The sequence below is a fragment of the Nicotiana attenuata genome, unplaced genomic scaffold (assembly GCF_001879085.1).
Source record: "Nicotiana attenuata strain UT unplaced genomic scaffold, NIATTr2, whole genome shotgun sequence".
NCBI classification, from domain to species: domain Eukaryota; kingdom Viridiplantae; phylum Streptophyta; class Magnoliopsida; order Solanales; family Solanaceae; genus Nicotiana; species Nicotiana attenuata.
The window spans coordinates 42,382-59,851 of NW_017675308.1; the positions used below are offsets into that span (position 1 = coordinate 42,382).

General features: G+C 35.8%; 2 protein-coding genes across 2 annotated transcripts; one reads left to right on the plus strand and one right to left on the minus strand.

The window, feature by feature from the left end:
* Positions 1–455: 455 nt before the first annotated feature.
* Positions 456–2,302, minus strand: LOC109219932 (aldehyde oxidase GLOX-like). Its single transcript, XM_019384398.1, has one exon. The coding sequence runs from the start codon at positions 2,219–2,221 to the stop codon at positions 545–547; it is 1,677 nt and encodes a 558-aa protein (XP_019239943.1). The 5' UTR covers positions 2,222–2,302; the 3' UTR covers positions 456–544.
* An 8,414-nt stretch (positions 2,303–10,716) lies between these two features.
* On the plus strand, positions 10,717–12,851 carry LOC109219933 (aldehyde oxidase GLOX1-like). The gene has a single exon (XM_019384399.1). The coding sequence runs from the start codon at positions 10,802–10,804 to the stop codon at positions 12,452–12,454; it is 1,653 nt and encodes a 550-aa protein (XP_019239944.1). The 5' UTR covers positions 10,717–10,801; the 3' UTR covers positions 12,455–12,851.
* The last annotated feature ends 4,619 nt before the right edge of the window (positions 12,852–17,470 follow it).

Genomic DNA, 17,470 nt, shown 5'->3' on the forward strand with positions numbered 1-17,470 from the left:
CATTTGTACAGGGACACGTTCTGATTACTATTGCAATACAATTACTTTCTTTTAATTTGCTTACTATTAGCTATTTTTGCTACTTCATACTTTAATTTCCTTACTTGTCATTAAGTAAATATAGAATTTCTTGATTATCAGTAGCCCGAGTACTTCTTAAAATAAGCTTTGATCGAATTACTCAATTTTTGGTTAAACACAAAGTTAAGTATATATTCTTGGTTGAAAAGCCAACGCTTTATATGAATTTCTTCGTTGATAGGCTTTAAATTGAATTCAGTTTTCTTTTTCTTCTAAAGAGAAGCCTTTAAAAGAAGTCGTGAATATCATCCACTAGTATTAATTAACATGGGAAGTCATCAATCTAAGTCTTTTGTTATTGCAATAGATTGGAATACCTTCAAAATCTTCAATGTTACAAAACAAGCCAGTTATCTGCTTACAACTTTTCAAAGAAAATTAAGGATGCTTCGCTCAATCATTGTTATAAATTAAAATGTCAATTTTGTAAGTACAAAATAAGTCTCTGCATAGTCAAATGTGGTTAGTGGATCCTAACCCAAATTCCCTCGCTTGGGATATCTTGATGGACCACAAATAACATATAGTAACCAGGTGGTGCTAATTTACCCGATTTTGGAAAGACAAAGCTGACTTGATAGACGAATTTTCCAATCAATCTTACAGCTCCACTTGAAAATACCAACATTCTTTGGTTCATAGTAAACGAATGTGTATTAAATCCGGGTGCAACCATCGTTACTTTGATCAAATCTCTGTTCAGTAATCCAGAAACAGTAAACTGAATGTTAACTCGTTGCCCATACTTGAATTTATGACGGGAAGCAGGAGAAATGATTTGTGGTCTCAAATTAGCAGATTCCGAATCCAAATAGGATGGTGAGAACGCCTCCAAGTTTAACTCAGTTGGAAAAAGAACTCCGGTGAAGTTGTAAAACTCATTTGGGTTACTACCACCAACAAGAACCCGACCATCTCGAAGTAAAACCGCTGTTGAGTGGTACATTCTAGGTATGGTATTCGGGTTCTGTACCTCGAATCTAGAATCAAGTGGGTTATCAGGTCGATAAATCACAGGACACAAGACCGGATCCCTACCAAGTTCCCATCCAGCGGCGCCCGCGGCAGCTCCATTTAGGATCAAAACATTTCCATTTGGTAAAATTATCATATCCCCCATTGTTCGAGCCAGTGGCATGGTTTCCATTGTCCACTGTGGATCCGGGTCGGTAATTGTAATCCGGCCACAAGTATTTAATGCACCCAAAAAGTCACCTGTTGTTGCTTTGAGGTATGAGCCTCTTGGTGTTCCACCACACACCAAAAACTCAGCTTGGATCGTTTGTTCTTGCAAGTTCTTTAATGGAAGAAGAACTGCAGAACCCGTACTTGGATAATTTCTTGGATCACCACCAGGTATTTGTGGGTACGTTTTCACTACCGTGTTCATCATGTAATCGAACAAGATAGCTCTGTCATTGGCGAAAATGAATAGATTTCCATCTACATTGAGAAAAACAAAAGGGTAAAGATTGTTCTCCTCCATAGGATCATTAGTCTGCTCAAGAAACGGCAGGCTAAATACGTTGTTGGTTGAAGTAGTCTTGGGATAAAACTCGTAGTTAAAAGCCGCACGACCGCCAATAATAATTTGCCTTCCATCTGGAAGCATATGATTGGTAGCATACCATCGGCTTTGAATTAAGCCATTTCCCATTTCTTGCCAGTCACAAGTGCTCCTTTTTCCCGTGATGCACGGTTTGAAAACTCTTACGACGTTTACACCGTCGTTGAAACCACCAGTTTGAACCAAAGAACCGTCGGACATAGCGGAGCCAGAGGAGCACCACACGTTGGTCTGGACCATGAGTGGACGTACAGAGTTGGTGGTGACGTCGAATTCTACAGAGTGAGCAGTGCAGTCAACTATCAACGCGAGGTCATTAGAGTTGTTGCGGCATTTGCCATTCGGCAATGCAATGTTAGATGCGCCAAAGTCAGTACGGTCGAACATGACGACTCTATCGTTGTTGAGAAGTTGCATGTGCATGGCTGAAATGCCAATGTCGGACATCAGTAGCTCCCACGTGCCACCAACCGCAGCGTCAGCCGAGTTATGGTGAAATGGTAGTAGTAGAATAAGCACAGGCAACTGCCAAAGAAAATCGGATAAAAGAATAACTGCTGTTCTAGTCGTCATTAATTAGCTGTTTTGATTTTTCTTTGTTTAGTAGGCTAGATATGGTGTAGAGGCTGTATTTTTCTAAGTGAGAATGTATATGGTTAAGCGAAGTGATGATTTCCTTTATATAGTGTCTCGATAGGAAATGGAGTAGTAGTACAAAAGCTAACAATGGTTTGCATAAATAATTGTGGAGCATATAATAAATAGTATATTTTACCACTATTAGTAGGATAGGATTAAACTCTTTTAAGACTACTTTACAGAGCAAAAGGAGTGTTATATCACTAGTAGAATGGAAAGAACATACTCTAAAACGAACAAAAGGTGGAATAAAGTGTAGGAGAAAAAAGTTCACGTGTGTGAAAGATGGAGCAAAAAGTTGTGGGTGCTTTTTTAGCATTACATTACAGGTAATTGATGCATACAAGGAATATATACGAGTTGTATGCTTTATAATTACTTTTAACCTGGTCGAATATTATCATCAATAAAAAAAAGATACTAAGTAAAAATAGAAAAGTCCATAAAATGTTATTAATTGGATTTGTCTAAGATCTCTCTTGTTCTAATTAATAAGCTGTTTGTTCGATATCAATTACTAGTAATTACTTGTTTTCTTATTTGATATGTTGATTGATTCTCAAGGAATGTATAAAAGTTTTTTTCACTTTTAGCCCGCGCCATAAACAATTTCTATTTGATAGCTAAAAAAGTATATAAAATTTGTATAATTTTTGTATATAGCATATATATATATATATATATATACACACACACACACAAATAAAATATACATTTTCGGCTATTATTTTAAGAGCGGCTATACAGTATCATTTTTTCATGTATTATATGTATAAATACCTTTAAGGTGGAATACATTGTTAACCCCTTAAACTTGTCCGTATATTTCAGCTAGATATTTGGATTAAGGCATGTTCCATTTAAGCACTGAAAACATGATAAAGTATTCATATAGACGCTTGATGTTGAATTGGAACTGGCCTTGGTTCAAGTGTGTAAATGAAATATACTAGTACTAGCAAACTTGAGGGGCTATCGACAGAAACGGAGTTAGGATTTCAAACTTATGGGTTCAAAATCTCAATACTTTTAAGTTACTGGATTCTAAATTAATTGTTTATATAATATATTCAATGATTTTTTCCAAGATAAATAGATTATTTGAACTAAAACTATTGTGTTCAACTGAACATGTAATTGGTACTTTGCCTCCGCCACTGGCTATCAATGTATTCTATTTGCTATATTTTCCTTTTAGCACAAATGAATAAAGCTGATCAACTTCACATAAATAAATGCTGCTCCGCCACACATACTGGAGAGTATTTTCGCAATATTAATATTAAAAACATTAATTTTATTCCCTAGGCTTAATTAGTGGAATCAGTATATATATCAATTACCATTTGCCTGATCTCAAGCATACAATTGATTTTGCCTTCGTTTCTGCTAAATGTTTTCAGTTTGTTCTTGTCGCCACCCCAATTTATTTCCGTAGGATGTCATTATCGCACCTAGTCTCTAAGACTAGGTAAGCCTAACACTTACTGAATTATTAGAAGAATTAAATCATCAACTGATAAATATGAAACATAAATCTTTATATACAACTTACAATTCCAAAACCGGTAGTACAAGTTATAAGCTCTACTGAGTTTACTAGAAGAATCCCTAAATATAACTGTTTGAAATGGAAATTAAACAGTACAAGTACAATATCAGAAGGTGACTCCGAGGCCTACAGCCAGCACAAAAATATGCAGAAGCCTAGTATGAGTACACCACAGCGGTACCCAGTAAGTATCAAGACTAACATCGGTGGAGTAGTGACGAGGAACGGTCAAGACAACTACTGGACTAAACAACCTGAACAAGTGTGAAGATGAACTAACATAGAGACAATATTAATATAAAGCTAAGTAGGATAAGGAATATAAAATAAACTTGCAATGACACACTAGTAACAACAATATTCAATAGGAAGCAATCAGGTAATAATGTTGTAGAGTAGCTGATCACAGACTAAGTCCGGTGAAACCAAATAAAGGAAAACCAACGACCGCTTTCACACCAGATCTGTTCAAGCATTTCCACGGGTTACTGAACCTCATAATCACAGCTCGTGTGTCCCAATTCATGGACCCTAATCACTTGGCATCTTGTGCCCACATTACAACTCATAACCGCACGGACGACTCACATGCCAATATAACAATCCTCACACATAGGGCAAGTAGACAAGAGTACGTATAATTGTCACTAACGTCAGGACCATCTTTTAAAACCGATTTGGGTGATTTAATTACATGTATGCTTGTGTAAGTGTTCTACCACAATTCAAGTCAACAAATAAGAGTAGAGACAATGAATAGAACATAGAAACGATCACCACGAAATGTACAGTGCAATAACGGCAGCAATGAAGTTGAAGCAACAACTAGCACAACAAGATTAACTACATAGAAATAAGAAAATAATGCAACACGGAGGAAGGCAATTAATAGTATGCTAAGAAGACAATAATCAAAGACAAGAATAAAAGAATGGGGAAATGACAACAAGAGCCCTCCCGAGGTACCGCCTCGTAGTCTCAAATCATAAAATGAATCACACGCTTTCCTTTTATCACCGCGGGAGCCTTTTCATTTAGTTTTTGAAAATCATTTTTCTCGAAATAGCATCCCGCGTTTTAGCCCACCTTATCACACAGCATGGCTTCTAGTAGTTTCCCTACTAGCCACGCGTTTCAAGCCCACCTTACCTCACTACATGTGTTTCAACACCCAGACCTTATACCACCACATGCGTATCAATAATAACAACAGAATGGCAGAAACCTCGTGCAACACAATAACAACCATACGGCAAAAACCTCGTGCAAACACAATAATAATTCTCTTAACAACAACACGTGTGCCAAAACAAACAACTCAAACAAATGACTTTCACAATATGTGCCCACATGCCACCACATTTCCTCATAACAGTTTCAATATCACAACCACGCATAGCTCTCGGCTCAGCAACACTGAATACAATAGCAATAACGACAATAATACGAGAATATAGCAAGTAAATCAACTCAAAAACTTCAGAACACAAGGAAATGGGAGAACGAGCTCACAAAGAAGACACAACATGGGGTAATGGTCTCAACAAGGAAGAGATAATGTGTAGCAATAATTTCACAAAAGTACAATTCAACGATAAGAGGGATAACATGAATTAATGATTCCAAATAAGGATAAGTCAACAATGATAAGGGATAACAAAACTTCATTTAGGGTTGAGCAATTACGGAAGAGATACAACAAATTCAATTAAGGATAAGCAAAGTATAGAAAAAGATAGTAATAACTTCAACTAATGATAGGAAATTACAAAAAAGATAATAATAACTTTAATCAAGGATAAACAATTATGGAAAGAATAGCATGGCAATAAAAGAGGCAACAACTTCAGTTAAGGCACATAAGAGTCTAATCGACAATAAGGGTAAAACATGAAGCAATAAATTATATTCCAAATAAGACACGTAAGGGTGAAATTAGTAAATGAGAAATTTAACATGACAAAACAACTTTATATTTAATGGATATAAGAACCTAAGAGCACTAAATGGTCAAATTTTCACAAATAAGTCCGAGCACGTACTCCACCTCGTGTACTCGGCCTTCACATGACACAATTAGCACGAAGGACTCAAATCCTAAGAGGTAGTTTCCCCCACACAAAGTTAGGCAAGATACTTACCTCAAAGAAGCTAGACCAATACTCTAAAATGAATTTCTCGAGTGAAAAAACCTCCAGACGGCTCAAATCTAGCCAAAATAACCTTAAATCATAAATAAAACTCATAGAAAACAATTCTGAATAATAAAGGTTCAATCTTTAACAAGAACTAAAAACTCAATCCAAAAGTCAACCCTCGGGCCCGCACCTCAGAACCCGATAAAATTCGCAAAACCCAAACGCCCATTCTGATACGAGTTCAACCATACCAAAATTATCAACTTCCGATATCAATTCGTCGTTGAAGTCATCATTTTACAATTTGAAAGATTTCTTCAAAAAATTTCATTTTTCCTCAACTCAAAACACTAATTTAATGATAAAAATAAGTATGAAATCATGAAATATAATAAATTCAGGGTGAAGAACACTTACCCCAATGATTTATTTGAAAAACACACGAAAAATCGCTCAAATCCGAGGTCTATAACTCAAGATATGATAAAAATGGCAAAACTCTCGATTTTGGAAAATATAATGTGCTGCCCAGGTAACAAGCATCGAGATCGCGGAAATTCGTATGCGATCGCGAAGAAGGAATCATCAGCTGCCCAGAGAAACACTACGCGATCGCGAACAAAGAAATGCGATCGCGAAGGTGAAATATCACTGCCTCAAAGAAAAGCACTATGCGATCGTAGACAGAAGAGTGCGAACGCGTTTCACCATAGCCTCAACGTACGCGATCGCTGTCCTGACCATGCAAACCCGAAGAAGAAATTATTGCATGCCAGCAAATACACTACGCGATCGCGGCTAACACTACGCGATCGCGAAGAAGGTTATCAGACACCCGTCATCAGCAACTCCAAACAGGGGGAATTTGACCCGTAACCCATCTGAAACACACTTGAGGCCCCCAGGACCCCGTTGAAACATACCAACAAGTTCCATAACGTACCACAAACCCGCTCGGGATCTCAAATCACATCAAACAATATCGAAACTACGAATCGCACCACGAATCGAACTTATGAACTTTCAAATCTTCCAACTTCCAAAAACTCGTACCGAAACATATCAAATCAACTCGGAATGACGTCAAATTTTGCATGCAAGTCCCAAATGACATAATGGAGCTAATCCAACTCTCAGAATTGAAATCCAACCCCCATATCACCAAAGTCAACTCTCGATCAAAACTCTCAACCTTCCAAAAAACTACAACTTTTCAATTTTCGCCGAAATGCGTCAAATTATCCTACAGACCTCCAACTCCAAATCCGGATGCACGCCTAAGTACAAAATCACCATAAGAAGCTATTGCAATCATCAAAAAATCATTTCGGAGTCGTCTACACAAAAGTCAAAACTCCGGTCAACTCTTACCGCTTAAGCTTCTAAAACAGGAAGCATCCTCCCAAATTGATTCTGAATCATCCGAAAACTGAACTCAGCCATACACGCAAGTCATAACACTTAATACGAAGCTGCTCGAGACCTTATGCCGCCGAACGGGACGTTAATTCTCAAAATGACCGGTCGGATCGTTACATTCTCCCCCTCTTATGGCACAATATGTTATATTAATTCTTTGTACTATAACTAAAAGTGCCCATTTAGTTACTCCATATCGTATTTTCCATCATTATATTGGATAATCAAAAAACGAGTAACATATAATTCTCGTTAGATGTTATACACTAGCTAATCACCCATCAAATGCTACATCATTGGCACATTGAGAGCGGAAATATGTGATGACCAAAACCTTTCTCCAACAATTATTAAACTTGCACATTGTTTATCCTAAAAATGGATAACAATTGAATTTATATGTGACTTTAAGAATATGTGGATTAATTCAATACAAGTGATTAATGACGTTAGATTAAGCAAATGAAAGACGTCATATATAGATGGCCAAACCAATGATAAGGGTGATTCCAAACTCGGTTGATGGCTCAATGAGGAACCTACCCTCGATTCCAAGCTTGTACTTATGAAGAACTCAAGAACAAAAATAAGAACTTTGAACAACAAAGAGAGTTGAAATAAATTGCCTTGATATGCGTATTACCATGTGTCCCATGAATAATAAGCTTACCCTTTATGTAGGGGAGTTTTATCCTAAGTACAATTCTAAGAAAGGTAAAAATCTTTTGTTTCGCTAATCACTGATTTTCTACCGATACGGGTCGAGATTCACGCCATGATATCCGGTTGGGCGCGGACATCACAGCCCTTTGTTAGTCGTGTGCAGCTGTTTGGTAATGCTCTCCGAAGTCTTGATCCCGATACCTCTGAGGGCAGGTGTTTTGCCTGAGCCCCAATACGAGGGGCTCCTTGCTTTGACTTCGATTCAGTACGGTCGCATCCCTGCTTTGTTTGACTTACTAGCAAATCGAGGTGTTCAGTGAGCCCGATTTTACCCATATACACACATTTTAACTTAATTTCTTCTGTTTGAAATGTCATGTTTGACTTCTTTCTGTTTTCAATAGAATAAATAATTAAAATATAAACAAAAAGAGATTTGATGTTTTGTCTATATCCACATACATTTCAGGCTCAGACAATTATATAACGCTAATTTATCATGTATGGTTTTGTATTGTCACAACATGCATGCATTAGTTAAGCTAGCAATCTTTACGAATAATTAAGTGCACAATTATATTATATCTCTTGAAATCTCCTGGAGATTACCTAATGCTTTCGCAAATAATTACTATGATTTGACAATTCCTTTTTATCGTTTTTCGTTTCTTTTTGTGGATTTTTTAATTAGCACAAAATTAGTGAATTATTTTATCAGATAACTAATTAAAGAGATATGCTTTATACTGAAATAACTTTGGCAAATGCTTCAGATTTTTTTCTTCTTTCCAGTATGTCATCACATCGCACCGAAAGATGAAAATAGCCAGTTGCTGGCTTTTCTGCATATGCAACCACACAAAAGTATATATCTTTGTTTGTAAAAAGGCATAGCTTTATATTTAATGAATTTCTTCATGGACAAGCTTTTACTTTAATTCAATTTCCTTTTTTCATCTTCTATCAATCTTATTTATAGAGTATAACTTATGACAACTTGTACATGCTCCCTTGAGTTCCACAGTACAAATGATGTAACAAATTAAATGGCAATTTTAAAAAATCATTAATAATTTGCCTACAAATTTTTTAGTAGACAAAAAATTGTAAGCTTAGTACAATTATTAGGGTTTGGTGAGCTTTCTGTCTTTCACAATTGAGGTGGAGCGTTCAAATCATATATGTAACACATATTATTCTCTTTCCGCCTTTCCGCCTTTCCTCATATCCTCTGATGTAACAAAAAAAAGTACGATTAAATTAGGGCATATATATCCTCAAATCTCTTTATTTCAACATGTCTTAACCAAAGTCCGTTGACCTTATTACTGAAACGATTAAATTGGTTCTTCTAATTACAAATTAATTGAAAATGAAAATTTTGTAGCCCCGAGAAAATCATTTTACCTTTGTCTCCGCAAATTCGCAATACCTTGTTAGGACAATTGTCAACATTAAGCAACACATAATTAGTTGATGCGTTTTTTTGTGATTTTTAGTGTTCGTCATAGTGTTTAACAAACTACAAATCCTATAAACAACGAAAATCATAAACTCTATTGTTTCCACAAATGTCATTAATTACCTGGATTTCAATATTTCGTCAGAAAAGCGAGGGTTCTAATGTTTTAATTAGTGAACTATAGTTTGGGTAAACTTTAATTAAACATAAGTCGGAATTTAATTTTAAGGTTATTCTCATTCTCTAACTTATTACGTGGATCATATATATCTTTACCAAGAAAATGAAAATGATCGAAAATATAAGAAAAGAGAAAAGGATAGGAAAGAGACGCAGGAGTTGATTAGCTAGAATTTGTTTATTATTACATTTTTCTTCGTAATCCAATAAAATACTATTACTTACTTATACAGTATTATATAATTCGCACTTATGATGGAATAATAGATATATAACTGCACATACTGAATTATGTCATTGTGCACTAAGCAGTCATCACTAACCACCATGATCTGCATTATCGATGAAAATACTATGTATCGTAATCTTATAATTATAATATTATGAATTTACATATTCCAAGGGAATGAGTGCAAATTAAGAAGTTAAATAAAAAATTATTTGATATCTATACAACAAACAAAAGGATTATCACAACCTATAGAAATAACAAGAGAGATCTTTGACAGATGGGAAATTAAGTTGATAAACCCATAAGCTGCTTATTCTCTGTATCTAAATTATTATTGGTATTATCATTCTTATTGCTTTTTTGGGATGATATCGGACCAAATTAATAGTACTAAATATATACATTCCCTGCATGGTTCAATTGAGCTGTCGTGCCCAAAATATACACCCACGACTCGTACACCCACAAATTAAACAAAAGAGATACAATAGTATGAGTTGACTTTCTATTTTATTTCTTTGAAGATTGCGTTGACTAAAATCCTTCAAATATTCCTTATCTTTATATCGTATTAAGAAATGTCATACTAATATGGCAATTAATATTCTTTCCAGTTTCTTATACCGACAAACTGCCACCAAACTGATGAATTATTTTTTGCAAACTATTGCCTTGTTTCTGGTACTATATGTATATCATTTCCTACTAATTAAGATATCACGTACCCTTACTAGTATATAAAGGACATTTCCCATCTCACAATTTCATAACACATTCCTCCTCTCCTAAAGAAAACTCACTTCCTCATCCTCCTTTTGTTGTAAAATTGTCCGAACGAAAAAGGAAAAAGAAACAAAAGTCATAGCTCATGGCGATTAGAACAACAATTCCTCTTCTTAACATTCTATGGCAGCTGCTTTTGCTTCTGCTACTACCATTTCACCATAACTTGGCTAACGCTGCGGGTGGCAAGTGGCAGCTACTGATGTCCAACATTGGCATTTCAGCCATGCACATGCAACTCCTCAATAACGACAGAGTCATAATGTACGACCGTACTGACTTTGGGGCATCCAACATCTCATTGCCCAACGGCAGATGTCGCAACAACCCTAATGACCTCGCCCTCAAAGTCGATTGCACTGCCCACTCTGTTGAGTACGATGTTTCCACAAACTCTGTGCGTCCCCTCGTGGTCCAGACCGATGTGTGGTGCTCCTCTGGCTCTGTCAACGCCGACGGTTCTTTGGTCCAAACTGGTGGGTTCAATGACGGTGAACGTATGGTTAGAGTAGTCAAACCATGCAGCACTTGTGACTGGCAGGAAATGGGAAGTAACCTAATTCAGAGCCGATGGTATTCCACCAATCATATTCTACCCGATGGAAAGCAAATTATCATTGGTGGTCGTAAGGCTTTTAACTACGAGTTTTATCCCAAAACTGCTTCAACCAACAACGTATTTAGCCTACCCTTTCTTCAGCAGACTAATAACCCTAGAGAAGAGAACAATCTTTTCCCGTTTGTTTTTCTCAATGTGGATGGAAACCTATTCATTTTCGCCAATGATCGAGCTATCTTGCTCGATTACAGGACGAATACAGTGGTGAAAACTTACCCACAAATACCTGGCGGCGACCCAAGAAATTATCCAAGTACGGGTTCTGCAGTTCTTCTTCCGTTAAAGAACTTGCAGGCACGAACGGTTCAAGCTGAGGTTTTGGTCTGTGGTGGAGCACCAAGAGGGTCATACCCCAAAGCGGACAAAGGTGAATTTATAGGTGCATTAAACACGTGCGGGCGAATTACAATTACCGACCCGAATCCACAGTGGACCATGGAGACGATGCCATTAGCTCGAACAATGGGTGACATGGTAATTTTACCAAACGGAAATGTCTTGATCATCAATGGAGCCGCAGCGGGCACTGCTGGATGGCAAATTGCTAGGAAACCGGTTTTGAGTCCAGTGATTTATCGACCCAATAACCCATTTGGTTCTAGATTTGAGGTACAAAACCCGAACGACATACCCAGAATGTACCACTCAACGGCAGTTTTACTACGAGATGGTCGAGTTCTTGTTGGAGGTAGTAATCCAAACGAGTTTTACAACTTTACAAGAGTTCTTTTTCCAACGGAATTAAGCTTGGAGGCATTTTCACCATCCTATTTGGATCCAAAATCTGCTAATTTGCGACCACAGATCATTTCTCCCGCTTCCCATCATAAAACCAAGTATGGCAAAAGTGTTAACATTCGGTTTACTGTTTCCGGATTATTAAACACAGATTTGGTCAAGGTAACAATGGTCGCACCAGGGTTTAATACTCATTCAAATACTATGAACCAAAGAATGCTTGTGCTTTCAAGTGGAAAGGTGAGAAGGATTGGAAAGTCCTCTTACCAAATCAATTTGATCTTTCCAAATTCTGGTAAATTAGCACCACCTGGTTACTATATGTTGTTTGTAGTTCATCAAGAGATACCAAGTGAAGGAATTTGGGTCAAGATCCAATAGTCATAGTCCTAAGCCGAGGATCTATCGGAAATAATATTTCTGCCTTTTAAACTTTAAAGGTAGGGATAAGGTCCGCGTACACATTACCCTTTTCCCACATCCCACTGTGAGATTACACTGGGACTGTTGTTGTTGTATCCAATAGCCATAGTGAATTCTATTGTTTTCTCTCCTATTATTCATGTTGTTCCTATCCACCAAAAAGAAGAAAAGAGTAAAACGAACAAAAAAGACTAGGATTTATTTTTTATATTTACTGGTTGCCTTATAATAAGGTGTGATGGAGACAATCTTTTCTTGATTTTGACAAAATTATTGTAAGCATGATAACATATTTGATTGTTTGTATTGAACATATTGCAATCATTATGCAATAATAAAACACTTGCTACCCTGTTTAATTTCCTCATTGTCTTATACTAATAGTTTTCTTTTCTTGAAGATAAGTCAATGATCTGCTAATTTAAGAGGGAATGATAATTGCCATAATCTGTGGTGACAGGGCAATTACGAAATAAAATTAAAAAAAGGCAATGCTAATATGACCTTGCTTCTTTGTCTTGATTATATAAATTGGAAAATGTACATTTCTATAGAGCATTCTTTTAATCGACCAGCTTGACTTCATCTAAATCATATTTGTATTTAGTTTTTCTTACAGATGACATCATTTAATGAAGTTTGTTGAGATTATTCTCATTTAAAAAATTTGTTCGTTTGTAGCAGTAGTGTTGATAAATATACGTCATAAAAGTTTAAATTATTCAAAAATTTAATTATATCTCAATTCTTGAAAAATTATGAGCTATTGAACCCCAAATCAAATGTATTTTTACCTAGGACTTGAACTTTATAATATTGGAACTCAGAGACAATCAGAAAGGAAAGAAAAACTTAAATTGGTGATGCTAAAAGAAAGCATTGACATGACACTATATAGTTTATTGTTGGGCCTAGGGCTGCTTATCGGGCGGATTTGGCTGCTTTTTACTCTCAAAGGTTTGGCTTAACGGTTATCGGCTTTTAAATGTATTAATCCGTTAGCCACCCGATAAGATATCGGGCAGATTGGTATCGGTTTAGCTCTTATCGGGCGGTTATCGGGCGGTTTATCGATCAAACACACATATTCACTAGATATCTCCCCTTCTACTGACTTCTTCAGCTATAATATGTATTGAAAAAATGAATCTTTGTTAGAAGTCAGTTATATGAATTGTTTTTCTTTGTTCTTGCAAAGCTAATTTGTTCGAAAGTTTCATTTTTTTTTTTTTTTGTGCTTTTGATTCCAAGTCTGTCATTTCTGGTGAATTCAATTCTACTGACTTCATTAGTTGTAATATGTATTGAAAAATTGAATCTTTGTAAGAAGTCACTTAATCTGGATTGTTGTTCTCTGTTCTTGTATGCTCATTTGATTAAAAGCTTCAATGTTTAGGTATTTCTTATATCTGGTTAATTTGATTGTCTTTGAGAGTCTACTGGCTTCTGCAGTTATGATATGTATTGAAGAATCGACTCTTTTTAAGTGTGCCGTAAGTATTAATAGTTGTTTGTTTTTGTTATACTTATTCATTTTCAAGGGTTTTAGTTTTTTTATATTTAATATATATAAATAAAAATAAATTTTATATATATATATATATATGTTCTTAACGGGTTAACAGATTATCCGTTAAGAAAATTGAATAATCCGCCCCCAAACCGATAAGCCGTTAATAAAAAAATTCAATCCGTTCCCCGTCCGTTAAGCCGTTACCAGTAAGCCATTAAGCTTCGGTTCGGTTCGGTTTTCGGTTTCGGATCGGTTTTGAACACCCCTAGTTGGGCCGCTGTTGTGACTTGTATGTATATAACAGTACAAGCATTGACATGACAACATAAGTATACTGAAACTCCAGCAATATATTAGAGTTCCAGTATAATATAGTGGAGTTCCAGTATAATATACCGGTGCAGCATAATATGCTGGAAGTTCATACAAGGGTGCTCCAATCTCCGGTATATTATGCTGGAAATTTCCGCGTGTTGGAGTTCCAGCATAATATGCTAGAAGCTCATACACAGGTGCACCGATCTCCAGTATATTATGCTATACTGGTCCATGTTGCAGCAAAATAGTGGCTATTTTTCAATGACTTCGCAAACACTGACTATTTTTGAATGACCTGTCCAAAAACTGGCTAACCCGTGCTATTACACCAAAAGAAAGCATTGACCCAATAGTTTGTTGGGCCATAGCCATGGCGAGCGAAATCTGGGAAGTATATAAATAAATGAGATTTAAATTTTAAAACACTTCAAACTTCACATTTTAATATAGTTAATTCATGTTATAACATAGCGTATATTACATAACAAGTTAGTATATGACTAACCAAGCTAAGTGCAAAGAGGAACGGGATTGTTGATATTTCTATTCACGGTATCATGTTCTTCTTGTCCTTGATGATAGTACTCGTGTTATTAATTATTATATGGGCTCCCTCAAGTCTTGCCAAAGTTTAATTTGGTGATATTAGTCTAGCTTAATAATTTTAACTTTTTACCATGTTTTCAATATTTCATTTATTGAATTGCTGGTTTTAAAGGTTAAACATGATTAGCGGCAATATGTGTGTAAAACAATAAAACAACAATTATTATGTTAGGGGGAAAACGATAATTTAGAATTTTAGATTGTCCAAATTACATCATAATATTTACGAAGGAGAATAAAAAAAAATAGTAAAGAAAATAAAGCAAAAACTTTTCTGTAATACCTGCATGCATCGATCGTCCTCGTACATATCCTTGTTCTTATGTACTTGGGAAAATCACCCAAAAAAAGAATAAAAAACTTGTTTTGTACTGTATTTATAAAGGAAATGCATGCGAGGTAAGGAATCTGAGGCGGATTCACTACAAAAAAACGGGTAAATTGTGGAGGTTAAAATTATAGTTTGCGGGGGTTAGGTGTCACGGCGGTTGAGCAAGCCCCCGCCGTATGCATCGCCGCTATTAATTTGCGGCAGACAAATGCGGGAATTGCGGCAGACAAATGCGGTGGTTTCCCGAACCGTCGTGACAGCAAATAGCGGAGGTTTCTAACCTCCGCAATTTCATGCGCGAATATAGATTTTTATTTTTAAAATTTAATTCTTTTTTTTTTAGTGTGGGGGTTGTAAACCCCCGCAATTTCTTATGTGTACACATCAGGATATATTCAATTTCTCTTTTGGACTTTTAATTATCCCTATCTATTTTTAAATATATTGTAGAATTGATTTTTTATCATCAATTTGCCATACCATTTCCTTAATATCAATTGAAATATTTATGCTTAAACCAAAATATTAAAATTAAGAAATATCAACATTTCATTAACCGTGAAAAACACTATGACAGAGTATATCATATGTCATCAAGCTAAATTAGAACATAGTTAACCGTCTATATTAGCTAGCTATTACATTGTTCTAATACATCCACGTAAATTAAAATGAAATGGCTGTCACTGGGATTACTAGCGCCAAAAGACCTTCTTGCATCCGTCGGTGAAACGGGTCCACTAGCTGCATCACTTGGCTGCAGCAAAAAGTAAAAATAAAATAAAATACAAGTATTAAGAGGAGTATCAGGAAACAAGTCACTGAGATAAAATAATGTTCAGCAGTGCAGTCTAAAAGGAAAAGGAGATTGCAATGATACTTTTTCTATTTTTGGATAACCATGATGTTCGGGCCAGCTTGTGCGCACCTCGACTAATTCTACGAGATACCTGCTAATCTACATTAAATTTATTTTCTTGAATTAGCTTTGTCTACCATGTGCACTTCAACACCACAAGCTTGTCTTTTTCAGTTCTGCCACTGTGCATAAGTCCATCTTACAAATTTCAAATATTGAAATACAGTTCTAGAATCATTCCATTAACTATTTTAAAATAAATTTCTGTAATAGGAAATCTTTCAATCCAACAAATGTAACCACTTTACCTCTCCCAAAAAGTTTCCTACTTAGCACCCCCAATATGCAGCCTAGAGAATACAAATACACAACGAAATAGAAATCTAAGTTCATGCCCTAAATCATCATTGTAATGCTCATTCCCTCCTAGACGATTAGAAATCTGAATCAGTAGTAATTAGTTCCCCACTCAACCACTAAATTCTCTCATTTGACACCTATGATCACTAACCATACATCAGCAAGCGCACCCTGATATTGAGCAATGAATTTAAGATTAAACCACTAAACCAACAAAAAAGAATGAAACAGGACAAGGTACGAAGCCTCTAGAGATACAACACTTATGGCAGAATTCATGTAGACTATTACTTCTTCCTTTTGAATTACTATCCTCTAATTTCGACCAGAATGTTCTGTTATACATAATTGTAAGAATGTTATACACTTATGATAGATTTTAGGTCATGATCTTGTTTGTCACTGGACTTAATCTTCATAGAAAGTTCAACTAATCCTAATAAGTCAGTGACGAATGTGGGAACATGCATTTTAAATGTCTTAAAAGGAAAAGCACCACCAGTACATCAGAATAAAGATGCAATTAGTCCAACATTATTCAAGACTAAGAATTTAGCTATTGTTTCTACGAATTTAAGGCATTCAACATATCTTTTGAACAAAGAAATATGAATCATTTGGTTTTCTGCAGGTTTGGGGGCTGACTTGAAGTAAAATTGTGTAATACTAGCTGGTTTTAGAGCTGAAATTGACAAGTATAAAAAATAAAATTGCACAATACACCAAAAAAAAGAACTTAGCATTTACCGTTGTAGGAGGAGATGCAAAGATCCCAGCAAATTGTTCTGGTATTGACCCTTCTTTCATTATCATGTATGCTTTGAGAGTATTCATCAATTGATTATACTTCTCTTGACATCCAGAAGAAGAACATCCAACATTATTACGCACAATTCTAATATTACCAAGACGAAGATTTGTCTCTTTGAAAGTATTGCTTGGAGTAGCTCCTAATCACAAACATCTCACCCTTCCAGGATGCTCTTT